Genomic DNA, 25,012 nt, shown 5'->3' with positions numbered 1-25,012 from the left:
CAAGGCCAGTATTTTAAAACATAACTACCCTGTAAATTGGAGGGAGAGGAAATGAATTTCCTGTCTGAAACCTACCGAGTTTACCTGCAAGGTTGGGCTGCATTCCAACGCAGCTCATTAATATTAACACCAAAGGGGCTCAAAACTTTGGAGCGGCCCACAGAAAAGGTATGGAACTTCAGTACTTGGCAGGATCCCGGGAGCCAGCCAATCCAGACTCTGCACTGTTAGGCTCCCCGGCCCCCCACCCTCTTTTACACACCTACCCTCGGGTCAACCGAATAATATCCCCTGGCTGTATGAGACCTCCAATCTCATCCCACACGGAAATAGTGATGCTGCCCGTTTTATCTGCTACTTTGCACGATCTGACTTCATGGCCGTCTTTGGTTTTGGTCACGCGTCCTGTGAAGATTTAAAAATCAAAAGGGAGAGGGGCGTATTAGATTAACGAGGAAGAAGCTATTCCTCCTCCGTATTTTAATACTTTTGGAAAGAGGAGAGGCCAAGCCCTGGCTTCACACCGCTGTGGGATCCGAGCGCCGGCGGGGGGCCACTGGGACCACGTGGGTGGGGGAGGGGATCGGAGAGGACGGGCAGGGGGGAGGGGAGCCCCGGCTCGCGCCGGCGGCGTCCTTCCCTCCGAACCCGGGGCGCACATGGGGCGGTGGGGTGGGCTGCAGACCCCACTTACCTATCTCCAGGACAATAAAGACGACATTTAAGTTTTTCAGTCCGGGCTTAATATCTTTTATAAAAAGAGGTGGGTCGTTGACCCCATTCATATTGAGCAGGTGCGGCTACCGCTGCCGAGACGGGAAGGGCGGGGACAAGGCTTCCCACCCTCCCGGGCCAGGGGCGAGGGCGGAGGAACAAACTGAGGCTGGGGTTGCCAGAGAATGGGCAGAAAGCGGTTATTCAAGGAAACCAGCGCTGGCGGCACTGAGCCCAAATTGGGGGGAGGGGAAGAGGGGGTAAAAAGGAGGGGGAGAGCGCTCACAAGTTCAAAATTAAAAAAAAGAAAAAAGAAAACAAAAAGAAAACCCGAACCACTCCGCACGCCAGCCGGGCTCCCAAATGGGTGACCGGGAGGCAAAGGTAAGAACTGCCTTCTTTGGATAAAAGGAATTAAAAAAAAAAAAAAGACAGCGAGGGGACACCTCTGCCCTGAGTCCCGCTCACACACACGCGGGCGCGCGCCCAGTCTATCCTGGACTCGAGAAGGGATCGGCTGTGACAGCAAAACGGGAAAGAAAACTGCAACCGCACGCCCCGCGTCCCAAACTGCGACTGCCGAACGCGCCCGCGCACCGGTGGACTACCAGGCAGCCACGCCCCTTGTGACGTCAAACGGCGTCGGCACGCCCGCCACCACGCCCGCGTGGCGCAGGGTCGGGGAAACCAAGGGATGGAAAGGAACCAACGACGCCCACGCAGCTTCCTTAGCTCCTCCCCCGGGGCTGTCAGTGCTGGCCCCGCCCCCAGCCTGCCAATCCGCTTTCGTTCCCGCCCTCCGTCGCCGCGCAACGTCAATTCTTCCCTGGTTAACTTTCCTGCTGCAGGCTTTTACTACCAGCTGGCCAACGTCAGGGTCTTCTTCCCTTTTTCTCCTTGCCACTCAGCGTTCTGTCCCCAACCCATGCCCTTTGGTCCTGCGGTCACGGGAACGATTGAGTTTAGGATTCAGCAGGTGCAAAAGTATGCAATTAAATTAGAACAGAGCTCTGGCATGGTTAGCTGTGTTCAGGATCAAGGAAAAACGGGCTGGGATGGTGAATGGTTTCATGGTTGTAACATTGGAGTTTTCAGACCAGAAGGGAAATTGGAGATCAGCTCAGCTTCACCATTTTAAGCATATTTAAACTGGGATCCAGAAAGATGAGGGTTGTTTGATGAAGATCATCCAGGCAGCTCAACAGGCAAGTCTTCAACACAGACCATCCCACCTGGTCTTCCACTTTTCACTCTACAAAACAAAGAAGATAGACAAGCAGTTAAATATCTTTGCAGACAGGTTTCCTTCGTCATTTGCCTTTTCTTTTAATTTATACTTGTTTTTATACAATCAAAAGTAATCATATATCAGCGTCGGGAAACCCTGAAACATAACCTGAAGAAAGAAAAAAATGTGCTTTAGAAACAAACCTGGCCTTGAACTGTTTACCAGTTGTGTGACCTTTGGTCCATAATTTAATCATCAGAAAAACAGACCTGGGATCCCTACCTCATAGAGGATGAAATAGGATCAGTAAAACATTTAACTGGTGTCTAGCAAATGGTTGATGGATACTCAATATTTTCTAGTAGCCAATTTTCTATTATTAAAGGAAAGAGTAATCGCTTAACACTGATCTTTTCATGGGTCCTTTGTAGGGAGTGCTAATTTTAATCCCCATTTTAAGGATGAGAAAACTCACCAGAAACCACATAGCTGGAGAATGATCAAACTGGGTTCTGAATGTAGGCAATCTTTACTCCAGAGGTCTCCCGCTAAGAAATATTTTTATATTTAAAGTTCGGTGGTGGGATTATTTAAAACGAAGGAAGAAATGATGTGGTAGCAAAAGGACAACTAAAAATTAATTCTTAAAAAAATAAGCATCTAGTTAACTAGAAATGTTGGGAGGCATGTCAAAGAATTTGTATGTAAGAAGCATGCAAGTTTTTTCTCCTTTCTGATTATCTGCAAGAATAGCTATATTATTACCCTAAAAAAAGTTTCAAAAATAATCACAACATTAGTAAGAGAGTCAAGATTTTTTTCTAAAGAAGCAGAAGCTTCCAGTTCACAGACAAAAGGGCTCAGAGTGCCAAAGACAATGATGTAATATTGGAAAGTGGTGTAAAATAATATGATGAGCATGATTTCTACATCAAATGAAAACATGCCAGTTAATGGCAGAACTAGGGTCCAACCTCAGGTCTCCCCCAGACTCCAAATCCAGAAAAGAACTTCCTATTCACCATGGTTATCTGACAGACACTTCAATCAGATATTCCTCAAAGCTTATTTTTAATGCAGGCAAAACACTCTCATATGAGCAATATTTAAATCAGAACTTTAAAAAAAAAGTTTGATGAGTTCTTAAAAAGATACAAACAGGAAACCAATTAAGAATGTTAAGTAGATTTGTGGCCAAGTTTTTGGCAAAGAAAGTTAGCCACTCCCGAAATTCTCAGTTATTTACCCCCAGAAAGAGGAGATTATGTAGGGTTGCTCAGACTAATTATGTTGACATTTTATAAAGAGGAAGCAGACACTTAGGAAACCAAGCCCAGCAAAAGCAGAAGCTAGTGCTCTGCTTTTGCTGGCCCAGCCCTTCCCAAATCTCCCTCCCCCACTATACAGCTCAGCTGAACATCTCCTACTTCCTTCCCTAGTAACTCAGCAGTTCTCAGAAAGGAAATGGCAACCATATGCTTTTTCATTTACCAAAACTAAAGACAGCTTTGAGAAACAAGATAGTGCAGGCAGTATTGGAACTTTTTAAGTCAGGTTAGTTGGTTTCAACTACTCCCAAATCACTCCCCAAAGGTGATGGTTAGTGAAAAGAGAAAGGGGATGTGAAGAACAATCACTAGGCAAACAACCTTTCCCAATATTAACGTTCAATTACATAAACAAGGAGATCTGCCACTCTCAGTGCACCCAGTTAGGTAATAATTATTATATTGCTGATTTTTTAGGATATTCACACAATTACTTCACAGTCTTCTGGTCTTCTGCCTTCTAAAGCTTGTGTGTTCTTTGGACCTTCTTTGTTTTTCACAGCCAAATATAAACTTATTCTAAAATGATGACCTCTTCTACTTCGTGCCCAGAAACTCAACACCATAAATTTTCATGAAGGAATGCTTAGTAAGACTCAGTATGATACAGAAAAGCATCCACTAGAATTCTGTATTAAAAGGTTTTCAATATCTCATTGATAAAAGTCCTCATTGATAAAGGTTTCATGTAAATTGTGTCCAGCACCCACTACCTATACTCACAGGTTTTAGTTTCTGGCATTATTAAAATCCATTCCCACGTGGCACTATCCATTTATGTAAAACAATTACAAGAAATGGGCATGGTAGTGCATGCCTGTATTCCCAAGGGACTCAGGAGGCTGCAGGCAGGAGGATTGGAAGTTCAAAGCCAGCCAGCCTTAGCAACTTAGCAAGACTCTGTCCCCAAAAAAGAACTGGGTATGTAGCTTAGTGGTAAAGCACCCTGGGTTCAATCCCCAGTACTAAATAATATAAAATAAAATAAAATAAAAAAGCAAAAAAATAAAATAACAACCACCACCACCACTACCAACAAAAAAAGAACTAAAACTATTACAACATAAAAAAAAAAAAAAACAGCTCAACAAGGACTGTTTGATAATAGATGGTTAGTGTGGCGAAACTAAGAATAAAAAAAAATTTAGAAGAACCTCAGTGTTCTCATGTTACATAAATAATCCACTTTGTAACATAATTGGCAAGGTAAAAAAAAAAGTCTTAATTTTCTTTAAAAGATTTAACCAAAAGACTCAGAAATAATGTTTAATTACAAATGCAGTAGTAGCTACACAAATCAGAATGATCAATGCTGACACACCCTGAGCATCTGCTCTGTGCCAGGCCTATTATACTTACAAGCACTTACCACTTAATATGTTACTTAATATGTAAAATGATTGTTCTAATTTTATAGTGGGTTATGGAGGTATGATTTTAAATTAACTGGTACATATAACTTTTTCTAAAAACAAGTTATTTGTCCTAACATGTCCCTTCTTTGATTGTCTAAAAGGGTAATTTAATTTCTCAAAGATTTTGTAAATCACCATGACAAATGCAGTAACGTGATCCCCGGTGTCTGACTGTGTGGAGGCAGTGGAATCTACTTGTGAGAAATAACTTTGTAGTTTCTCTTAATCCCTAAACAGATTAATTCAAATCAACTGATTATCTTTTTAATGACAGAGGCTTCTACATTCTCAAAAGCTTCTTACAAATGTACCATACTTCTAAAAAGTTGCTCAAATTTATCATTTATGAAAAAATAAAAATATTGCCAGCAGAACAGGGCAAAATATTTTTTTTAATGGTGGAAGATTTATTTAATTGGTTCAGATATCATGGTCCTCATACTTTAATGGATATTGTAGAAAATCCAATATATCACATATACAAACTGAGCAGTAAAGGTTTTTGCAGAATAAAAAGTCCTACAGAATTCTAAGAATACTGTATGTAACTAGATGCTTCAAAAAAAGTTATTAGTGTTTGCTGATGTTCCCAGAACACTGGGAATGAACAGATGAATGAATGAAGAAAACAGTGTATAAATCTAGCTTGCATGGTCTCAGAGCCCTACTCTTTTAACAGGCCCTACAAAAAGTAAGTGAGAGACCCTATCATCATGCCTGACACATGTTAGAGTGGACTTGAGAACTATACAGAATTCTGACTTACTATCATAGTTTCTCTATAGTAAAAATAGATGCTCTCTTAATTTGGAGCATTAGCAAGCTCGCTCTCGCTCTCTCTCTTTCTCTCTCTCTTTCTCTCTCTCTCTCTCTCTCTCTCTGTCTCTCTCTCTCTCTCTCTCTCTCTCACACACACACACACACACACACACACACACACACGTAAATTACCAGGAAGAAACAATACATGTTTCCACACAAACCGCTAATTAAGAGCATTTCTTATATGAACAAAGTGTGTCCCAGGTGGAAGGATGCTTACAGATAAAGTACTTACTTGAATCCTTCATTTTGTGTATTAAAGAACACAAACTGGGAGATAACAGGATTACCACCTTCGTCTCCTAATGAACTAATGGATCTCAGTCATAATCACCAAAGGCCGCTAATATCACAAAAAGAGAGACAACCAGTTCAACCAATTAAATCAGAATCCCTCAAGGTGGGACACAGGCATTAACATATTTTAAAGTTCCCTAGGTAATTTATAGTGTAACTAACTCTGAGAACTACAGCAGTAAAGCAATTTGTTTTCTCAGAATTTTCTTTCTCTTTCTTCCCCATGTACTTCTTAATACTCTGGAACAATGTTTCCCTTATACTAACTAGGGAAAACCTGTACTGATGAATTTCTAGGAGTGAAATAATTGAGTACTTAAGACTTCTGATATATATTATCAAATTACATCTTCGGAATTTAGAAGAGACTTACACTTCCATTTGGTCTTTATATAGGCATTAAACTTAATTCATTAATTTATCCAACAATTTTTTATTAAACAATCAATAATGTGCCAGCACTGAGACTGCATCTGTAAAAAGTAATACAAAAATCCCTGACATCATGGAGCTTTCATTCTAAGGGGGCAGAAAGACAATAAAATAAATAAATTATATAGTATGAGAGAGCATGATGAGTACTAAGGTGAAAATTAAGCAAGGGAGGGGAAAGAGATATTGCAGGTAGAGATGCAAAGAGTGGTCAGAGAAGGGGATACTTGGGTGAAGATACAAAAGAGGGAGCAAGCAACCCAGGTGGACATCTGAGTTTAGACAGTCCAGATAGAGAGTCATTGAAAAGGTATGACCACATCTGGCTTTTTGCAGGAACAGAAAGAAGACTGCTGTGGCTTGAAGAGAGAACAAGGAAAGATTCTAGAAGCTGAGAAGGAAGGGGGGGTGTATCATATATGAGGACATTTTTATTCTGCAACAGGAATCTATTGGGGTGTTTTGAGCACTGATCTGACATGCTAACCTGACTTAGGAGTCACTCTGACTGTTGGCTGAAGAACAAAAATAGCAAGGGTAAAAAAGAGGAAAATCAGGAGATTTCATATTGATCCACTTGAGATGTGGCATACAAGGGTGGTAGCAGTGACCATGGGACAAGATGATCAGCATCTGGATCTCTGTGGAAGATGGAATCACTGTGTTACTGAAAGCACAGTATGAGAAAATGAGTCAAATATGGCTTCCAGATTTTGGGTCTAAATAACTAGAAAGATGGTGTCATTAAGAGACATGGAGAAGGCTGCAAGTAGAACAATTTGGGGGGTTGTAGAAAGACAAGGAGCACCATTTTAGATATCAAAAGTGAAGGTTATGGTGACCTTGACAAGAGCAGTTGCCATGAAGTTGGGGGAGGGCAAAAGTCTGAATGGATTGAGTTTAAGAACAAAAGTGCAGGAATTAGAAATGTCAAGGAGGTATGTGTCAGTTCTTCCATGAAGCCTGCTGCAGAGGAGAGCAGATATGGAGTAACAACTTGGTGGGTAGTGGGACAAAAGGTATTTTTTTTTTTAAATGTGAAACACACACACACACACACACACACATGATATTATGACTATAAGCGGTAGGGCATAATCCAGTTAAGGGGGGGGAGGGTCAGGTCGCTGGAGACACATCCTTGTCTTTGAGTAGGTGAGAGGGCATGGGAACTAGAGCCCTTGGGGAGGGATTGCTGGGAGCAGAGACAGATCTTCTGGAACAGGAAGAAGGCGGGCTGATACAGTAAAAGGTGTGTGTGGAAGTTCTGTGTGAAATAAGCAAACCCATCAATTTAAAGTGAAGATGGGAAGGAGGTGCTGGAAGTTTGCAGTGTGAGGAGAGGGTATGAAATAGTGATTGGGGAATGTGGGAGACTGAATGAACCAGGCAAATATATTACAATTTTAGAAGCAGACTGAAGTCTCACTTGAAGGCAATTAACAGCCAATTTAAAGTTAGACCACTGCACATGGTATTTTTCATCAGACACTTGCATCTGTGAAGGTTTAGGACTGACAGGCTGGGAATTGGATGTAACCAGTATTGCAGTTTTGACAAATGATAGTAACACGTTTTTTTGTGTGACGTCTGTTGTATAAGTCTTTCCTAGTTTGTGATTTGCCCTTTCCTTTTATCTGTACTTTAAGTCCAGAACTCTATATTTTTATATGGTCAAATATGTTTTCTTTTCCTATGGTATTTTCTGTTGCTTTTTGATGAGGTAGTCCTTCCTCTTAAGGGATGATATAAATATTCTTCTGTACCACTTCCCATTTGTTATAGTTGAATTTTTAATTCTTTAATTTATCTATATGTATGCTGTGATGCAATAATCTGATATAATTTTCATCAAAAAGTTAATTTTACTAGCGTTACTTAGAAATAATTTCTCACCTTTAGATTTGCAATTCATTTCTGTGTGGGTGGGTGTGTTTGTGTGTGTGTGTGTGTATGTGTATGTATAATTTTTTTTGTACTGGAGACTGAACACAGGGGCACTTTGCCACTGAACTATATCCCCCACCCTTTTTATATTTTAGTTTGAGACAGGGTATTATTATTTAGATATCAAGCATCCATCAAAAGCCCATGTATATCCCAGTGGCTTGGGAGGCTGATGCAGGAGGACTGAGTTCAAAGCCAGCCTCAGCAATGGCGAGACTCTAAACATCTAAAATACAAAATAGGCTGGGGATGTGACTCAGTGGTTGAGTGCCCTTGAATTAAATCCCGATACAAAAAAAAAAAAAAAAAAGCTCATGAGACAATGCAAGAAAGTTTTGAGGTGAAAATATTGGGTTAAGAGAATCTTAATTTAATCAGTGCAGTAACCCCCTGATAAAAATTAACTAGGTGGTAACTATAGAGGAGCTTGGTCATTGGGGGTTGTCTTGGGGTTTTTATTTTGTCCTTGTTGAACAAAGTAGTCAGTCTCTCTCTCTCTCTTCCTCCCGCCCTCTCTCCCTCCCCCGCCATTGGGCTGTCTTCCTCCACCACACCCTTTCACCATGATATTATACATTTCCACAGGCTCTGAGAAATGGAGCCAGCTGTCTATGCACTGAGACCTCTGAAACTATGAGCCACAAAATAAATTTTTTCTCTTCAAAATTGTTTTTGTCATGTCTTATGTTTACAGCAGTAAAAAAAAAAAAGCTGACTAAAACACAGGTTCTCCCTAAATTGATGGGGGGTCTTGCTAGGTTGCTGATGGTCCCACCAAGTTCCTAAGGCTGGCCTCAAGCTTGAGATTCTTCTGCCTCAGCTTCCAAGTTGCTGGAATGACAGGCATGAGCCACTGCATCCACCTTGAAAGGTATTCTCCTATTATACTTTTCTATTTTATAAACTTAAGTTCCAGGTTATTGCTCTCTTCTTGGTCACTATTTTCTCTGGCTAGTCTCAGTATTTAACTTGCTTTAACTATTACATAATGCTCCAGCATCTAATAAGGCAAATACCAACTTCCAGTCCCATTTTTCAAGCATTCTTTAACCATTGTTGCTTACTTTATTTTTTAAAAAATGTTATCATGATTTAAAATCCTTGCATGTTTTGTTTAGAATTGGAAAAAGCCTAAAAATTACTTGGGACATACTGATTTCTCAATGTTTAAGTTCCCCTTTCAGAAACATGCTATGATCCCCTGTTCTAGTCTTTTGAATTTTACTAGCTTGATTACTCACTCATGTTTTTACATCCTTTAAATCCCCTTGGGGTCAAAGTTTTGCTTTGATTTTGATTTTGCTAGAATGTTTCCTCATGTAAGTTCTCCTGAAAGAAAAGAAGGTACCTTCTTATACTCACACATCCAAAAATGTGTGATATTTTATTCCTCACACATCTTGAATAGTTACAGAAGAGTTATACTGTAGTCCTTTTCTCTTAATATTTACCATAAGGCTAATGGATTCTCTTGAAATATGAATATAGAAGAAACAACATTTTAAATTATAAATGTCAAAAGGGAGAGGTTTATTAAACAAGTTAGTGTATCATTAGTAGGGTAATCAAGGCCTGTTTTCTGAATGAGGCAAATATACATGTCCTGATAAGAAAACAAGAACATGTAGGAGAAACAACAACAACAAAAAAAGGAAGTTGCAAGACTGGGGGTACAGCTCAGTGGTAGAGTGCTAGCCTAGCACATGTGAGGCCATGGGTTTGATCTTGATCCTCAGCACTACACACACACACACACACACTGCACAATATATATACTAAAATTAGATTTCTTTTTTTTTTCTTTCTTTACTGTGCTGGGGATTGAACCCAGGACATCAGGCATGCCAGAAAAACACTCTACCACTGAGCCACAACCCTACCCCCCATTTATATACTATATAAATGCAACAACACATACCAAATATTAATGAATTACTATGGGGATTAGAACTAAGATGTGGGACAGAAAAAAAACTGTTTCTGTTTTGCATATTTTACATGATTTGAAGTTTTAAAATTGTCCTATTAATTAATAGGTATATGGCTTTTTGCTATTAATGCCTATATTTATTTCACCTTTTTTTAAAAAGTCTTTATTTCACTTGACACTGTTAATCCTACTCCCTACTGTACAGTGGATGCTTTGCCTCGCTTAACTATTCCCATAATGCACTGTACTTATCCCAATATAATACACTATATTTATTCCATTTATAGGAATTTTTGCATTTTTGATTTTGTTTTGGTACTGGGGACTGAACCCAGAGTTGCTTTACGATTGAGCTACATCTCCAGCCCTTTTTATTTTTATTTTTGAGGCAGGGTCTCCATAAGTTTCCCAGGCTGACTTCGAACTTGTGATCCCTTCCTCAATCTCCAGACTCACCGGGATTACAGGCATGTGCCACTGCATGGGAGAGGAATTTTCACTTTAATTAATGTACACATTGCCGTTTTGTCTATTTCTTCCAACTAGAATGAAAAGTTGTCATTTTATACCTTATAAAGCACATGTTCAATAAGTATTTGTTAAAAGTTTCTGTATGATTTGAAAGGGGATATGTACCATCTAGTTGACTGGAAAGTAAAAGAGGCTGTACTCAGAAGGGAGAAAAGGGAAGTGAGATGCAGGTAGAAAGTCCTGATGGTGAGCTGTGTCCATTGGGTGGGTAGTGAAACCCCATGGGAATGGTTAACCATCTCAGTAGGGCAAAGGGAACAGACAGAGACTAGTGTGAGAAACTATGCAAGAGCAGTAAGAAGGTAACCATCCTTCTCTATTTAGGGGAATTCCACATTCACATAGGGAAATATTACCTAAATGTCTTTCTCTAGTGACTTAGTTGTTTAGCTATCTCTTGTGGGTGGGATAAATAGGAGTGGCATGGAACTTTTGAAGGGGAAGTTGGAAGGCAAATATTATTGTGAAAGTCATAACTGAATCATCTAGTAGGCTTGCTGCTGAAAGAAAGAAAACCCCCAAAATATACATCTATATGCAGAGGCTTAAAAAAAAATGGAAGTTCATTTCTTCTTCATGGTATAATCTCAAGGTGAAAAGCATGGGTCTCTTGCAGACACTCAAGGACTCAGATTCTCTCCATTTTCTACTTCATTGTTCCCTAAAATGACCTCATAGTCAAAGTTGAGTTGTATCCACACTCAATGTTCCAACCCATAGAAAAAAAAAGGGAGGAACTCCAACTCAAATTATTTCCATTATAAGGCAGAGATGACCCAGAAAGTACACACTATGTCACTTTATACATTACTCCAACTTACACCCCACAATCACATCCAGCTGTGAAAGGTGTTAAAGATATCATTTCTAGCAGAGTGGTCATGTATCTCATTTTATCTCTATTTCTATGGAAAAAAGAAGGTATCCATTTTGGAGGATAAGTAGAAATATTCACCCTATTCAAACAAACAAATATTGTGTTTTTAGTTGACTTGAAATTCTTAGGGCTGTCCAATTATGCATGTGCAGTACACACGCCAAGGATAATACATGGAAATTAAAGCTAAATGCATTCCATTTGGAGAACCGTCCTTTATTATGAAATAATATTCCTATTTTATATTAAAATATCTTTAATGAGGTGGGGATGATGATTTTTTAAGTAAAGTATATTTTTTTTATTTTTCAAGTAAAATAGAAATTACATTAGAATATCCAGAAGGTAACCATTCTTAAAATCCTTAACTGGGAGCCAACACTTCATTTGACAACCAAACACAAAGGGTCAGCAGAGGGGCCAGTAGATAAGACTGTTACTATACCTACTCCTCCTTCAACATTAAAGGTGGCTTCCCACCCTCAGAGTAAGTTTCTTTTTTTTTTTTTTTTTTTTTTTTTTTTTTTTCTCTAACTCTTTTATTATACATTCATGAAGACGGACAGAGAAAGGTACTATGTAGCTTTTTACAGATATAAAATAAGGAAAATTAGATGCTGCCATATGCCCACATCAGAGAACACATGTCCACCTGAGGCAAAGCTAGGATGCAGAAGTTTGCCATTGTAAGCCTTTTATGCATCTGTTTCTTCATTTATAAGAAAGGCAGGGTGGTAGGATTGGCAGTACACTTACTGCCCTGCCATTTGCATCACAGGGTGCTTGTAAAAATTTACCATGGATCAAATGTATGATATGTCAAGATCATTGTACTGTCATGTGTAACTAATTAAAACAAATTTTAAAAAATTTAAAAAAGAAAAAAATTTTACCATGGAAATATATGTCAAAATCAGTTATTACAGGAAGCCCAACCCATTGATGGATGACTGTTCAGAGGAGGCATTAAACAATTAATTGCTGATTAACCTGAGAGTTCTCATTTTCTATCCTCCAGGATTTTCTTTTTTTTTTTTTTTTTTTTTTTTTTTTCTTATTTTATTTTTTTTTATTGGTCGTTCATAACACTACATGGTTCTTAATACATCATATTACACGGTTTGATTCAAGTGGATTATGAACTCCCGCTTTTACCCCATATACAGATTGCTGTATCACACCAGTTTCCCTTCCATTAATTGACATATTGCCTTTCTAGTGCCTGATGTATTCTGCTGTCTGTCCTATTCTCTACTGTCCCCCCTCCCCTCCCCTCCCCTCCCCTCCCCTCCCCTCCCCTTTTCTCTCTCTACCCCTTCTACTGTACATCCTTTCTTCCATTTGTATTATCTTGTCTTACCCCTCCTTTCCTCTTATATGACATTTTGTATAACCCTGAGGATCGCCTTCCATTTCCATGCAATTTCCCTTCTCACTCCCTTTCCCTCCCACCTCTTATCCCTGTTTAATGTAAATCTTCTTCTCAAGCTCTTCGTCCCTACCCTGTCCTTGTTTACTCCCCTTATATCAAAGGAGTCATTTGGTATTTGTTTTTTAAAGATTGACTAGCTTCACTTAGCATAATCTGCTCTAATGCCATCCATTTCCCTCCAAACTCTATGATTTTGTCATTTTTTAATGCAGAATAATACTCCATAGTATATAAATGCCACATTTTTTTTATCCATTCATCTATTGAAGGGCATCTAGGCTGGTTCCACAGTCTTGCTATCGTGAATTGAGCTGCTATGAACATCGATGTAGCAGTGTCCCTGTAGCATGCTCTTGTTAGGGCTTTAGGGAATAGACCGAGAAGGGGAATAGCTGGGTCGAATGGCGGTTCCATTCCCAGCTTTCCGAGAAATCTCCATACTGCTTTCCAAATTGGCTGCACCAATTTGCAGTCCCACCAGCAATGAACAAGAGTGCCCTTTTCCCCGCATCCTCTCCAGCACTTACTGTTGTTTGACTTCCTAATGGCTGCCAGTCTTACTGGAGTGAGATGGTATCTTAGGGTAGTTTTGATTTGCATTTCTCTGACTGCTAGTGATGGTGAGCATTTTTTCATGTACTTGTTGATTGATTGTATGTCCTCCTCTGAGAAGTGTCTGTTCAGGTCCTTGGCCCATTTATTGATTGGGTTATTTGTTATCTTATTGTCTAATTTTTTGAGTTCTTTGTATATTCTGGTAATTAGGGCTCTATCTGAAGTGTGTGGAGTAAAGATTTGTTCCCAGGATGTAGGCTCCCTGTTTATCTCTCTTATTGTTTCTTTTGCTGAGAAAAAACTTTTTAGTTTGAGTAAGTCCCATTTGTTGATTCTGTTTGTTAACTCTAGCGCTATGGGTGTCCTATTGAGGAATTTGGAGCCCGATCCCACAGCGTGCAGATGATAACCAACTTTTTCTTCTATCAGATGCCATGTCTCTGGTTTAATATCAAGCTCCTTGATCCATTTTGAGTTAACTTTTGTGCATGGCGAGAGATAGGGATTCAGATTCATTTTGGTGCAAATGGATTTCCAGTTTTCCCAGCACCATTTGTTGAAGATGCTATCCTTCCTCCATTGCATGCTTTTAGCCCCTTTATCAAAAATAAGATAGTTGTAGTTTTGTGGATTGGTTACTGTGTCCTCTATTCTGTACCATTGGTCCACCCGCCTGTTTTGGTACCAGTACCATGCTGTTTTAGTTACTATTGCTCTGTAGTATAGTTTGAAGTCTGGTATCGCTATACCGCCTGATTCACACTTCCTGCTTAGTATTGTTTTTGCTATTCTGGGTCTTTTATTATTCCATATGAATTTCCTGATTCTTTTATCGATTTCTACAAGATATGCTGTTGGGATTTTGATTGGCATTGCATTGAACTTATATAGGACTTTTGGTAATATCGCCATTTTGATGATGTTGGTTCTGCCTATCCATGAGCAGGGTATATTTTTCCATCTTCTAAGGTCTTCTTCTATGTCTTTCTTTAGGGTTCTGTAATTTTCATTGTATAAATCTTTTACCTCTTTTGTTAGGCTGATTCCCAAGTATTTTATTTTTTGGGGGGATATTGTGAATGGAGTAGTTGTCCTCATTTCCGTTTCATAGGATTTGTCGCTGATATACAGGAATGCCTTTGATTTATGCGTGTTGATCTTATATCCTGCCACTTTGCTGAATTCATTTATTAGCTCTAATAGCTTCTTTGTAGACCCTTTTGGGTCTGCTAGGTATAGAATCATATCATCTGCAAATAGTGATAATTTAAGTTCTTCTTTTCCTATTTTTATGCCTTTAATTTCTTTCGTCTGCCTAATTGCTCTGGCCAGTGTCTCGAGGACTATGTTGAACAGAAGTGGTGAGAGAGGGCATCCCTGTCTTGTACCAGATCTTAGAGGGAATGCCTTCAATTTTTCTCCATTCAGAATGATGCTGGCCTGTGGCTTATCATAGATTGCTTTTACAATGTTGAGGTATGATCCAGTTATCCCTAATTTTTCCAGAGTTTTGAACATAAAGGGATGTTGTACTTTGTCGAATGCTTTTTCTGCATCTATCGAGATGATCATATGGTTCTTAATTTTAAGTCTATTGATGTGGTGGATAACATTTATTGATTTCCGTATATTGAACCAACCTTGCATACCAGGGATGAATCCTACTTGATCATGGTGTATAATTTTTTTGATATGTATTTGAATCCGATTCGCCAGAATTTTATTGAGGATTTTTGCATCAAGGTTCATTAGAGATATTGGTCTGTAGTTTTCTTTCTTTGAAGTATCTTTGTCTGGTTTCGGAATCAGGGTGATGTTGGCCTCGTAGAATGAATTTGGAAGTTCTCCCTCTTTTTCTATTTCCTGAAATAGCTTGAAAAGTATTGGTGTTAGTTCCTCTTTAAAGGTTTTGTAAAACTCTGCTGTATACCCATCCGGTCCTGGGCTTTTCTTAGTTGGTAGTCTTTTGATGGTTTCTTCTATTTCCTCTATTGTTATTGGTCTGTTTAGGTTGTCTATATCCTCCTGGCTCAGTCTGGGCAGATCATAAGACTCAAGGAATTTATCTATGCCTTCACTATCTTCTATTTTATTGGAGTATAAGGATTCAAAGTAATTTCTGATTATCTTCTGTATTTCTGAAGTGTCTGTTGTGATATTGCCTTTTTCATCCCGTATGCTAGTAATTTGGGTTCTCTCTCTTCTTCTCTTCGTTAGTATGGCTAAGGGTCTGTCAATTTTATTTATTTTTTCAAAGAACCAGCTTTTAGTTTTGTCAATTTTTTCAATAGTTTCTTTTGTTTCAATTTCATTAATTTCAGCTCTGATTTTAATTATTTCTTGCCTTCTACTTCTTTTGCTGTTGTTTTGCTCTTCTTTTTCTAGGATTTTGAGATGAAGTATGAGATCATTTATTTGTTGGTTTTTTCTTTTTTTGAGGAATGAACTCCAAGCAATGAATTTTCCTCTTAGAACTGCTTTCAATGTGTCCCATAGATTCCGATATGTTGTGTCTGTGTTTTCATTTAACTCTAGGAATTTTTTAATTTCCTCCTTGATGTCTTCTAAAACCCATTGATCACTCAGCAACCTGTTGTTCATTCTCCAGGTGATGCTTGATTTTTCCTTTCTTCTTTTATCATTGATTTTCAGTTTCATTCCATTATGATCAGATAAGATGCATGGTATTATCTCTACCCCTTTGTATTGTCTAAGAGTTGCCCTGTGACATAGTATATGGTCTATTTTTGAGAAGGTTCCATGTGCTGCTGAGAAAAAAGTGTAGCTACTTGAAGTTGGGTGGTATAGTCTATATATGTCAATTAAGTCTAGGTTGTTAATTATGTTATTGAGTTCTATAGTTTCCTTATTTAACTTTTGTTTGGAAGATCTGTCCAGTGGTGAGAGAGGTGTGTTGAAGTCTCCCATGATTATTGTATGGTGGTCTATTAGACTCTTGAACTTGAGAAGAGTTTGCTTGATGAACACGGCTGCACCATTATTTGGGGCATATATATTTATGATTGTTATGTCTTGTTGGTGTATGGTTCCCTTGAGCAGTATGAAGTGTCCTTCTTTATCCCTTTTGATTGTCTTTGGCTTGAAATCTATTTTATTAGATATGAGTATGGACACTCCTGCTTGTTTCCGCGGTCCATATGAGTGATATGCTTTTTCCCAACCTTTCACCTTCAGTCTATGTATATCTTTTCCTATCAAATGCGTCTCCTGTAGACAGCATATTGTTGGGTCTTGTTTTGTGATCCATTCTACTAGCCTGTGTCTCTTAATTGGTGAGTTTAAGCCATTAACATTTAGGGTTATTATTGAGATGTGGTTTGTTCTTCTATCCATAATTGTTTATTGATGTTACTAAACCTGATTTGTTATCCTCTTTGACTACTTTCCCCCCTTTACTGTCCTACCTCCCATTGTTGGTTATCAATGTTAGTTTCCATTTCCTCTTCCTGTAATGTTTTGCCAAGGATTTTTTGAAGAGATGGTTTTCTAGCTGCGAATTCTTTTAACTTTTGTTTATCGTGGAAGGTTTTAATTTCATCTTCTAACCTGAAGCTTAATTTCGCCGGATACATGATTCTTGGTTGGAGCCCATTGTCTTTCAGTGTTTGAAATATGTTATTCCAGGATCTTCTAGCTTTCAGAGTCTGTGTTGAGAGATCAGCTGTTATCCTGATTGGTTTACCCCTAAATGTAATCTGCTTTCTTTCTCTTGCAGCTTTTAAAATTCTCTCCTTATTCTGTATGTTGGACATCTTCATTATAATGTGTCTAGGTGTGGATCTCTTATGATTTTGCACATTCGGCGTCCTGTAGGCTTCTGGGATTTGGGATTCTGTCTCAATCTTCAATTCTGGGAAGTTTTCTCGTATTATTTCACTGAATAGACTGTTTATTCCTTTGGCATGGAGCTCTGTGCCTTCCTGTATCCCAATGACTCTTAAATTTGGTCTTTTGATATTGTCCCATAATTCTTGGATGTTCTGCTCATGGTTTCTTAGCAGACTTGCTGAGCTGTCTATGTTCTTTTCCAGCTGAAATACTTTGTCTTCATTGTCTGATGTTCTCTCTTCTAAGTGATCTACTCTGCTGGTAGTATTCTCAATTGAGTTTTTAAGTTGGTTTATTGTTTCCTGCATTTCTAGAATTTCTATTTGTTTGTTTTTTATTACTTCTATCTCCCTGTGAAATTGATCTTTTACTTCCTGGATTTGTTTGTCAATGTGATCTTTCATTGTCTGATTTTGCTGTCTCATGTCTTCCTTGAGACTCCAGATCATCTGAAGCATATATATCCTGAACTCTTTATCTGATATTCCATCTGTTGCAGCTATTACCTCTTCTAAAGTTGAGTTGACCTGCATTGCTTGTGGTCCTTTCTTTCCTTGTCTTTTCATACTGCTCGCGTTTCTTTCTGCTTGGTGCAACTGTTGTGTTTTTGAAATTTACCCCCTATTTATTTATGTTGCTCTTGTATAGTTGGAAAGTCTCCCTTGCAGGGTGGGTAGTGGCTGTGCTCCTCCTCTAATTATGGTGGTCTATCTATCACGCTGATCGGTCACAGGTCTGCCCCCCCTGCGGGCACAGGAGGCGGCTTTGCTCTGCCCCCACTCCAATTGTGGTAACGTAACTACCACGCCCTGGGGTCGTAGGTCCTGATCTGGATGTGGGTGGCGGCTCTGCTGGGTCCCCACTCCAATTGGTGTGACGAGTCTACCACGCTGGCATACTTCTAGGCCGGTGGGTCACAGTTCTGCACAGCCCCCACTCCCAATGGGAGTACCTGACTACCTCTCCAACGGGTCGCTGGGCCCCCTCCGGACCCGGGCGGCGACCCTGCTCCGCCCCCACTCCAACCAGTGTGACGCAACTGCCTCGGTGTTACGTGTCCACCACTCTGGCAAGCTACCTGGCCTGTCTTGCCAGTGGGCCGCAGGTCTGCCTGCACGCTCTGCACAGCCCCTACTCCAAATGAGGTTACTTGGCTACCGCTTCGCGGGGCCGCTGGTCCTATTCTAGGCGTGGGCGGCTACTCTCTTCAGACCCAGCTGCGTTTGGGGTGTCATGCTACCACGCCGGCGGGACACTTGGCCTGCTCTGGGTGCAGGTGGAAGCTCCACTCTGCCCCCACAGCACCCAACAGGACCCTGACTGAGAAGCAGACACCGCTGGTTCCCTAGCCTTGGGTCAAAGCAGCTTCGGTAGCCAGAACCCGCCTCTCCTATCTCGATACACTCTCCGCTGGGAGCTGGCTCCAGCGAGCGACCCCCACGGGTTCCCTAGCCCCGGGCCAAAACTGTTCCGGGAGTCAGAACCCAGTCGCCCCTAGCTCAGCGCACGCTCCACTTGGAGCTGGCCTCCACCGGCAGTCTCCGCAGTTTCCTCAGACCTGGGCCAGGTTAGCCCCGGGAACCAGAATCCAGCTGCTCAGTGCCCGGTACACGCCTTGCCAGGCATGAGCCTCTAGGAGTATTCTCCACAAGATCCCCAGTCCCGAGCCTGAGCTAGAAATCTGTCTGCTAGACGCAGGCAACTACCAGCCTGCAATCACCTGTTCCGTCGCTGGATGAGCTGAGATCAATAGAACATGGGGATGATTACATCATCTCTCCGAAATGGCGGCTGCTGTCCTCCTCTGTGGTCCGACCGGTGTCTGGAACCCAACTGGACCGCTTCTCTCCTCTGTCTGAAAGCTGGAACTCAGCACTAAGCGCTGCCAAAGTCCTAGCGCCAAACCGCTAGAGGCACTTCACAGACTCAGGCCTGCGGAGCCTGGTCTGGCCGCCTCCAAGCCGGCTGGGGGTGGGGTGGGGTGGTAGGAATGTGGATCCTATTGCTGGACCGCCGGAGGCCGTTCACAGACTCAAGCCTGTGGGGCCCAGTCTGGCCTCCGCCCGCGGCCGGCGGGGTTGTGTCCCTGGTCCGCTTGCTCCGAACTGGCTGGGGGTGGGGTGGGGTGTTAGGAGTGTGGATCCTAGCACCAAGCCGCTAGAGTCAGTTCACAGACTCAGGCCTGCGGGGCCCAGTAGGTTCCTATGTTCGCTGCAGTTCAGCGGCGGCCGGCGGGATTGTGTCCCTGATCTGCCTTGCACCGAGCCGGCTGGGGGTGGGGTGGTAGGAATGTGGATCCTATCGCTGGACCGCCAGAGGCCGTTCACAGACTCAAGCCTGCGGGGCCCAGTCTGGCCGCTGCCCCTGGCCAGCCGGCGGGGTTGTGTCCCTGGTCCGCTTTGCTCCGAACTGGCTGGGGGTGGGGTGGGGTGTTAGGAGTGTGGATCCTAACACCAAGCCGCTAGAGTCAGTTCACAGATTCAGGCCTGCGGGGCCCAGTAGGTTCCTATGTTCGCTGCAGTTCAGCGGCGGCCGGCGGGATTGTGTCCCTGATCTGCGATGCACCGAGCCGGCTGGGGGTGGGGTGGTAGGAATGTGGATCCTATCGCTGGACCGCCAGAGGCCCTTCACAGACTCAAGCCTGGGGGGCCCAGTCTGGCCGCCGGGGTTGTGTCCCTGGTCCGCTTTGCTCCGAACTGGCTGGGGGTGGGGTGGGGTGTTAGGAGTGTGGATCCTAGCACCAAGCCGCTAGAGTCAGTTCACAGACTCAGGCCTGCGGGGCCCAGTAGGTTCCTATGTTCGCTGCAGTTCAGCGGCGGCGGGCGGGATTGTGTCCCTGATCTGCCTTGCACCGAGCCGGCTGGGGGTGGGGTGGTAGGAATGTGGATCCTATCGCTGGACCGCCAGAGGCCCTTCACAGACTCAAGCCTGCGGGGCCCAGTCTGGCCGCCGCCCGTGGCCAGCCCGCGGGGTTGTGTCCCTGGTCCGCTTTGCTCCGAACTGGCTGGGGGTGGGGTGGGGTGTTAGGAGTGTGGATCCTAGCACCAAGCCACTAGAGTCAGTTCACAGATTCAGGCCTGCGGGGCCCAGTAGGTTCCTATGTTCGCTGCAGTTCAGCGGCGGCCGGCGGGATTGTGTCCCTGATCTGCGATGCACCGAGCCGGCTGGGGGTGGGGTGGTAGGAATGTGGATCCTATCGCTGGACCGCCAGAGGCCGTTCACAGACTCAAGCCTGCGGGGCCCAGTCTGGCCGCTGCCCCTGGCCAGCCGGCGGGATTGTGTCCCTGGTCCGCTTTGCTCCGAACTGGCTGGGGGTGGGGTGGGGTGTTAGGAGTGTGGATCCTAGCACCAAGCCGCTAGAGTCAGTTCACAGATTCAGGCCTGCGGGGCCCAGTAGGTTCCTATGTTCGCTGCAGTTCAGCGGCGGCCGGCGGGATTGTGTCCCTGATCTGAGATGCACCGAGCCGGCTGGGGGTGGGGTGGTAGGAATGTGGATCCTATCGCTGGACCGCCAGAGGCCCTGCACAGACTCAAGCCTGGGGGGCCCAGTCTGGCCGCCGGGGTTGTGTCCCTGGTCCGCTTTGCTCCGAACTGGCTGGGGGTGGGGTGGGGTGTTAGGAGTGTGGATCCTAGCACCAAGCCGCTAGAGTCAGTTCACAGATTCAGGCCTGCGGGGCCCAGTAGGTTCCTATGTTCGCTGCAGTTCAGCGGCGGCCGGCGGGATTGTGTCCCTGATCTGCGATGCACCGAGCCGGCTGGGGGTGGGGTGGTAGGAATGTGGATCCTATCGCTGGACCGCCAGAGGCCCTTCACAGACTCAAGCCTGGGGGGCCCAGTCTGGCCGCCGGGGTTGTGTCCCTGGTCCGCTTTGCTCCGAACTGGCTGGGGGTGGGGTGGGGTGTTAGGAGTGTGGATCCTAGCACCAAGCCGCTAGAGTCAGTTCACAGACTCAGGCCTGCGGGGCCCAGTAGGTTCCTATGTTCGCTGCAGTTCAGCGGCGGCGGGCGGGATTGTGTCCCTGATCTGCGTTGCACCGAGCCGGCTGGGGGTGGGGTGGTAGGAATGTGGATCCTATCGCTGGACCGCCAGAGGCCGTTCACAGACTCAAGCCTGCGGGGCCCAGTCTGGCCGCCGCCCGTGGCCAGCCCGCGGGGTTGTGTCCCTGGTCCGCTTTGCTCCGAACTGGCTGGGGGTGGGGTGGGGTGTTAGGAGTGTGGATCCTAGCACCAAGCCGCTAGAGTCAGTTCATAGATTCAGGCCTGCGGGGCCCAGTAGGTTCCTATGTTCGCTGCAGTTCAGCGGCGGCCGGCGGGATTGTGTCCCTGATCTGCGATGCACCGAGCCGGCTGGGGGTGGGGTGGTAGGAATGTGGATCCTATCGCTGGACCGCCAGAGGCCGTTCACAGACTCAAGCCTGCGGGGCCCAGTCTGGCCGCCGCCCGTGGCCGGCCGGCGGGGTTGTGTCCCTGGTCCGCTTTGCTCCGAACTGGCTGGGGGTGGGGTGGGGTGTTAGGAGTGTGGATCCTAGCACCAAGCCGCTAGAGTCAGTTCAGGGACTCAGGCCTGCGGGGCCCAGTAGGTTCCTAAGTTCGCTGCAGTTCAGCGGCGGCCGGCGGGATTGTGACCCTGATCCGCGTTGCGGAGATTCACTCGCCTGGGACCAACTGACCCCTCCCACAGACTTACTAGTTATCGGCAGGTCTCCTTTCAGTGGAAAATTGTTAGAAGTTCCTCAGCATGTCCCATGCAAGTGTATTTTTATGTGTCTCTCTGATCCCGTTACTGCGGAGGTATAGAAAATGCTGCCTGCTCGCCGGCCGCCATGTTGGATCCCCCCAGAGTAAGTTTCTTAAACTCTCTTCACCTGATACAGAATCTCCCTGTCCATAGTTGGATAGGTCCCTCCACCACTAGATATCCATGGCGTACTTGGTCCCGGTATATCATTCATCATACTGCAAAAGTTCATATTTCTTTCCTCCTGCTTGAATATGAGCATGCCAAGAATAAGTACCATGAACTCATTAAAAGTATTATCTCTTTCCAATATGAAAATATCTTTATTAGTTTGCTAGGGCCACCAAAACAAAATACTAAAGGTGGGTGCCTTAAACAATGGAAATTTATTTTCTCACTGACTTAGAGGTTAGAAATCTAAGGTGTCAGTACACTTGGTTTCTTATGCCTTTCTCCTTTGCTTGCTGATGACCATCTTCTCACTATGTCCTTGTGTAGCCTTTCCTCTGTGTTCTGTGTCCCTTGTCCCTTGGTATGTACAAACTTCCTCTTCTTACAAGGATATCCACTAGTCATATTGGATTAGGATGCACCCCAAACAGCCTCATTTTAACTTAATCATGTCTTTAAAGACCATTTCTCCAAATACAGCCATATTCTGATGCACTGGAGGTTAGAGTGTCAACATCTGAATTCTAGAGGCATACATTTTAGCCCATAACAACATCTTCATTATTTTTTGCTAATTATAAAATTAAACTGTATTTTCAAAAGCAAATTATACAGAAGTGTGTAAGTAGAAGATCTGGAAACGTAGCTTGCATTGCTTACCTAGCATGTGCAAGGCAACCCTGGGTTCAGTCTCTAGCAGTGAATAACACACATACTTTCATGCGCACATGCACACAAACACACACACACACACACACACACACACACACAGAAGCTTTGTGCAAGAAATTTAAAGTCTCCTATCATCTTACCCCCTCCCCAAAGCAATGGTTCCCAACCAGTAGGACTGATCAATGTTTCTTGAATGAATGAATGAATGAATGAGCAGTTGTGTGGTCCTGACATTATAGCTGAAGAAATGAGACACCAAGAGGCTGCACAACTTTTAAGGTCATTAAACCAAGTAATAAAAAGAGAACCATAATCCAGTTCTGCCAATTTCCTATCCAATTTTCCTTCTAGAATCCTATACTACCTCCTTACTTATGTTTATTTTCAACTTTGAATACTTATGAGCCTCATTTCTTTTTTCCTTTTCTTCTTCTTCTTCTTTTTTTTTCCGTACTAGGGATTGAAATCAGGGGCACTCAACCACTGAGCTACATCCCCAGCCCTATTTTGTATTTTATTTAGAGACAAGGTATTACTGAGTTGCTTAGCGCCTCACCATTGCTGAGGCTGGCTTTGAACTCGCAATCCTTCTGTTTTAGCCTCCCAAACTGCTGGGATTACAGGCGTGTACCACCACGGCCAACATTTTTAATGTTAAAGGAAGTAAGCTGAATATTACTTCCTTAAAAGTTATCAAACCTGATTAAGTTGCTTTTCACTTATCTTTGTCCTTGCCTTGGGCTCTTTATACTACAAAAACAAATATTCACTCAAATTAGTTTTCAGGCATGAATAGCAAACATTGTCAAAACTTCATGTTTTAAGAACAGTAACTACTTACTTTCTTGATTCTGTTGGCTGACCATCTAGGAATGACTCCTGATGGTCTTTCCTACACTCACTCATGTGGATCCACTGAGTGAGCTATCAGATGACAGCTCACCTGAGGCCAAAGGACCTAGGTAGGACTCACTTACATGCCTGCAGATGGGTGCTAGCTCTGCACTGGGGCACCTCTGCTCTTCCCCAGGTGCTCAGCCATCCTGTGGTGTTTCACATCAGACTTTGCATCATCATGACCTCAGGGTTCCAAAGAGGCAAGTAGAAGCTTCAAGGTCTCCTAGGCCTAGACTCTAGAACTAGCATAATGTCACCTCTGTAACATTCTGTTCATCAAAGTCAGACACAAATTCAATTGAGATCCAAAGGGGGCAAACAAATAACTTCTGCCTGCTTATTATTTCCCCAGATTGTATTGCTTCTTTACTACACTACTTCTTTAAAGATGTTATTAGTTTATACATGTAAAATAGCCACATTAGCATTGATTATAATAATTTCCCTAGTGACAAAAAGCAAGTTCCTTTTTTTTTTTAATTATGGAAGGACTTAAATATTCCCCAACTATAAAAGTCTAATGCTAAATACACTTCATTCTATAGTCTCCAAGTATGTTTACACAAGTAAATACACACAAAATCACTCTCCATCTACGAAAGCACTTCTTACCACCAGGGCTTCATATGTGTATTTATTTATTTATTTATTTTTAAATAGCAGTGTGTATTTATATTTTTCAATTAAACTTTTCAAATGGGAATAATTTCAAGTAGTATTGTTCTCTCAACCCACTACTTATGACACTAAAAGTGAATTCCCTAAGCAATTTTATAGTAAAACGAATCCTAAGAAGCTTCAACATGCTCATAGCAAACATCAAATAAAAGATAAATTTGTTACTCTCTTTATGAGATCTCTTTTGAATAGTGGCCCTTTAAAATCCGGTAGTATATTTTATAGATTCTCTTTACTTCCCTGAGAATTATCAGAATCAAGGACTCGGGTAAATATTTTGATGACAGATTGTAGTTAACATATAAAAGTTGCAAGAACCACACAGAACACACTTCCAGAAATGGAGAGGGTTTTAAACTTCTAAGATCTGAGAGAAGGTTTTGATATTGGGTAAATGAAGGTGTTGTCCAGTTCTACATATGTGTAGAGGAGGATATTGTTGCAGGGTCTGAGAGGGAAATTAATATTTTTTGAGCATGTTCTTTGTGTCAGGCACTTGG

The 25,012-nt window shown here is 42.8% G+C and overlaps 1 protein-coding gene across 2 annotated transcripts in view; it reads right to left on the bottom strand.

Moving 5' to 3' along the window:
- Nabp1 (nucleic acid binding protein 1) overlaps positions 1-25,012 on the bottom strand; it is a 41,341-nt gene that overhangs the window by 6,477 nt on the left and 9,852 nt on the right. For both annotated transcript variants that reach the window (XM_026389044.2, XM_026389043.2), the window contains exons 3-4: positions 695-1,966; positions 267-405 (exon numbers count right to left, since the gene is read on the bottom strand). In XM_026389044.2, coding sequence (XP_026244829.1) covers positions 267-405; positions 695-785 — 230 coding nt within the window. In that variant the 5' untranslated portion in view covers positions 786-1,966. The remainder of the gene's footprint in view (positions 1-266; positions 406-694; positions 1,967-25,012) is intronic.

The sequence above is a fragment of the Urocitellus parryii genome, chromosome 1 (assembly GCF_045843805.1).
Source record: "Urocitellus parryii isolate mUroPar1 chromosome 1, mUroPar1.hap1, whole genome shotgun sequence".
In the NCBI taxonomy this organism is placed as follows: domain Eukaryota; kingdom Metazoa; phylum Chordata; class Mammalia; order Rodentia; family Sciuridae; genus Urocitellus; species Urocitellus parryii.
The sequence above is the reverse complement of the archived record's forward strand: the minus strand, read 5'-3'. Positions and strand labels throughout refer to the sequence as shown.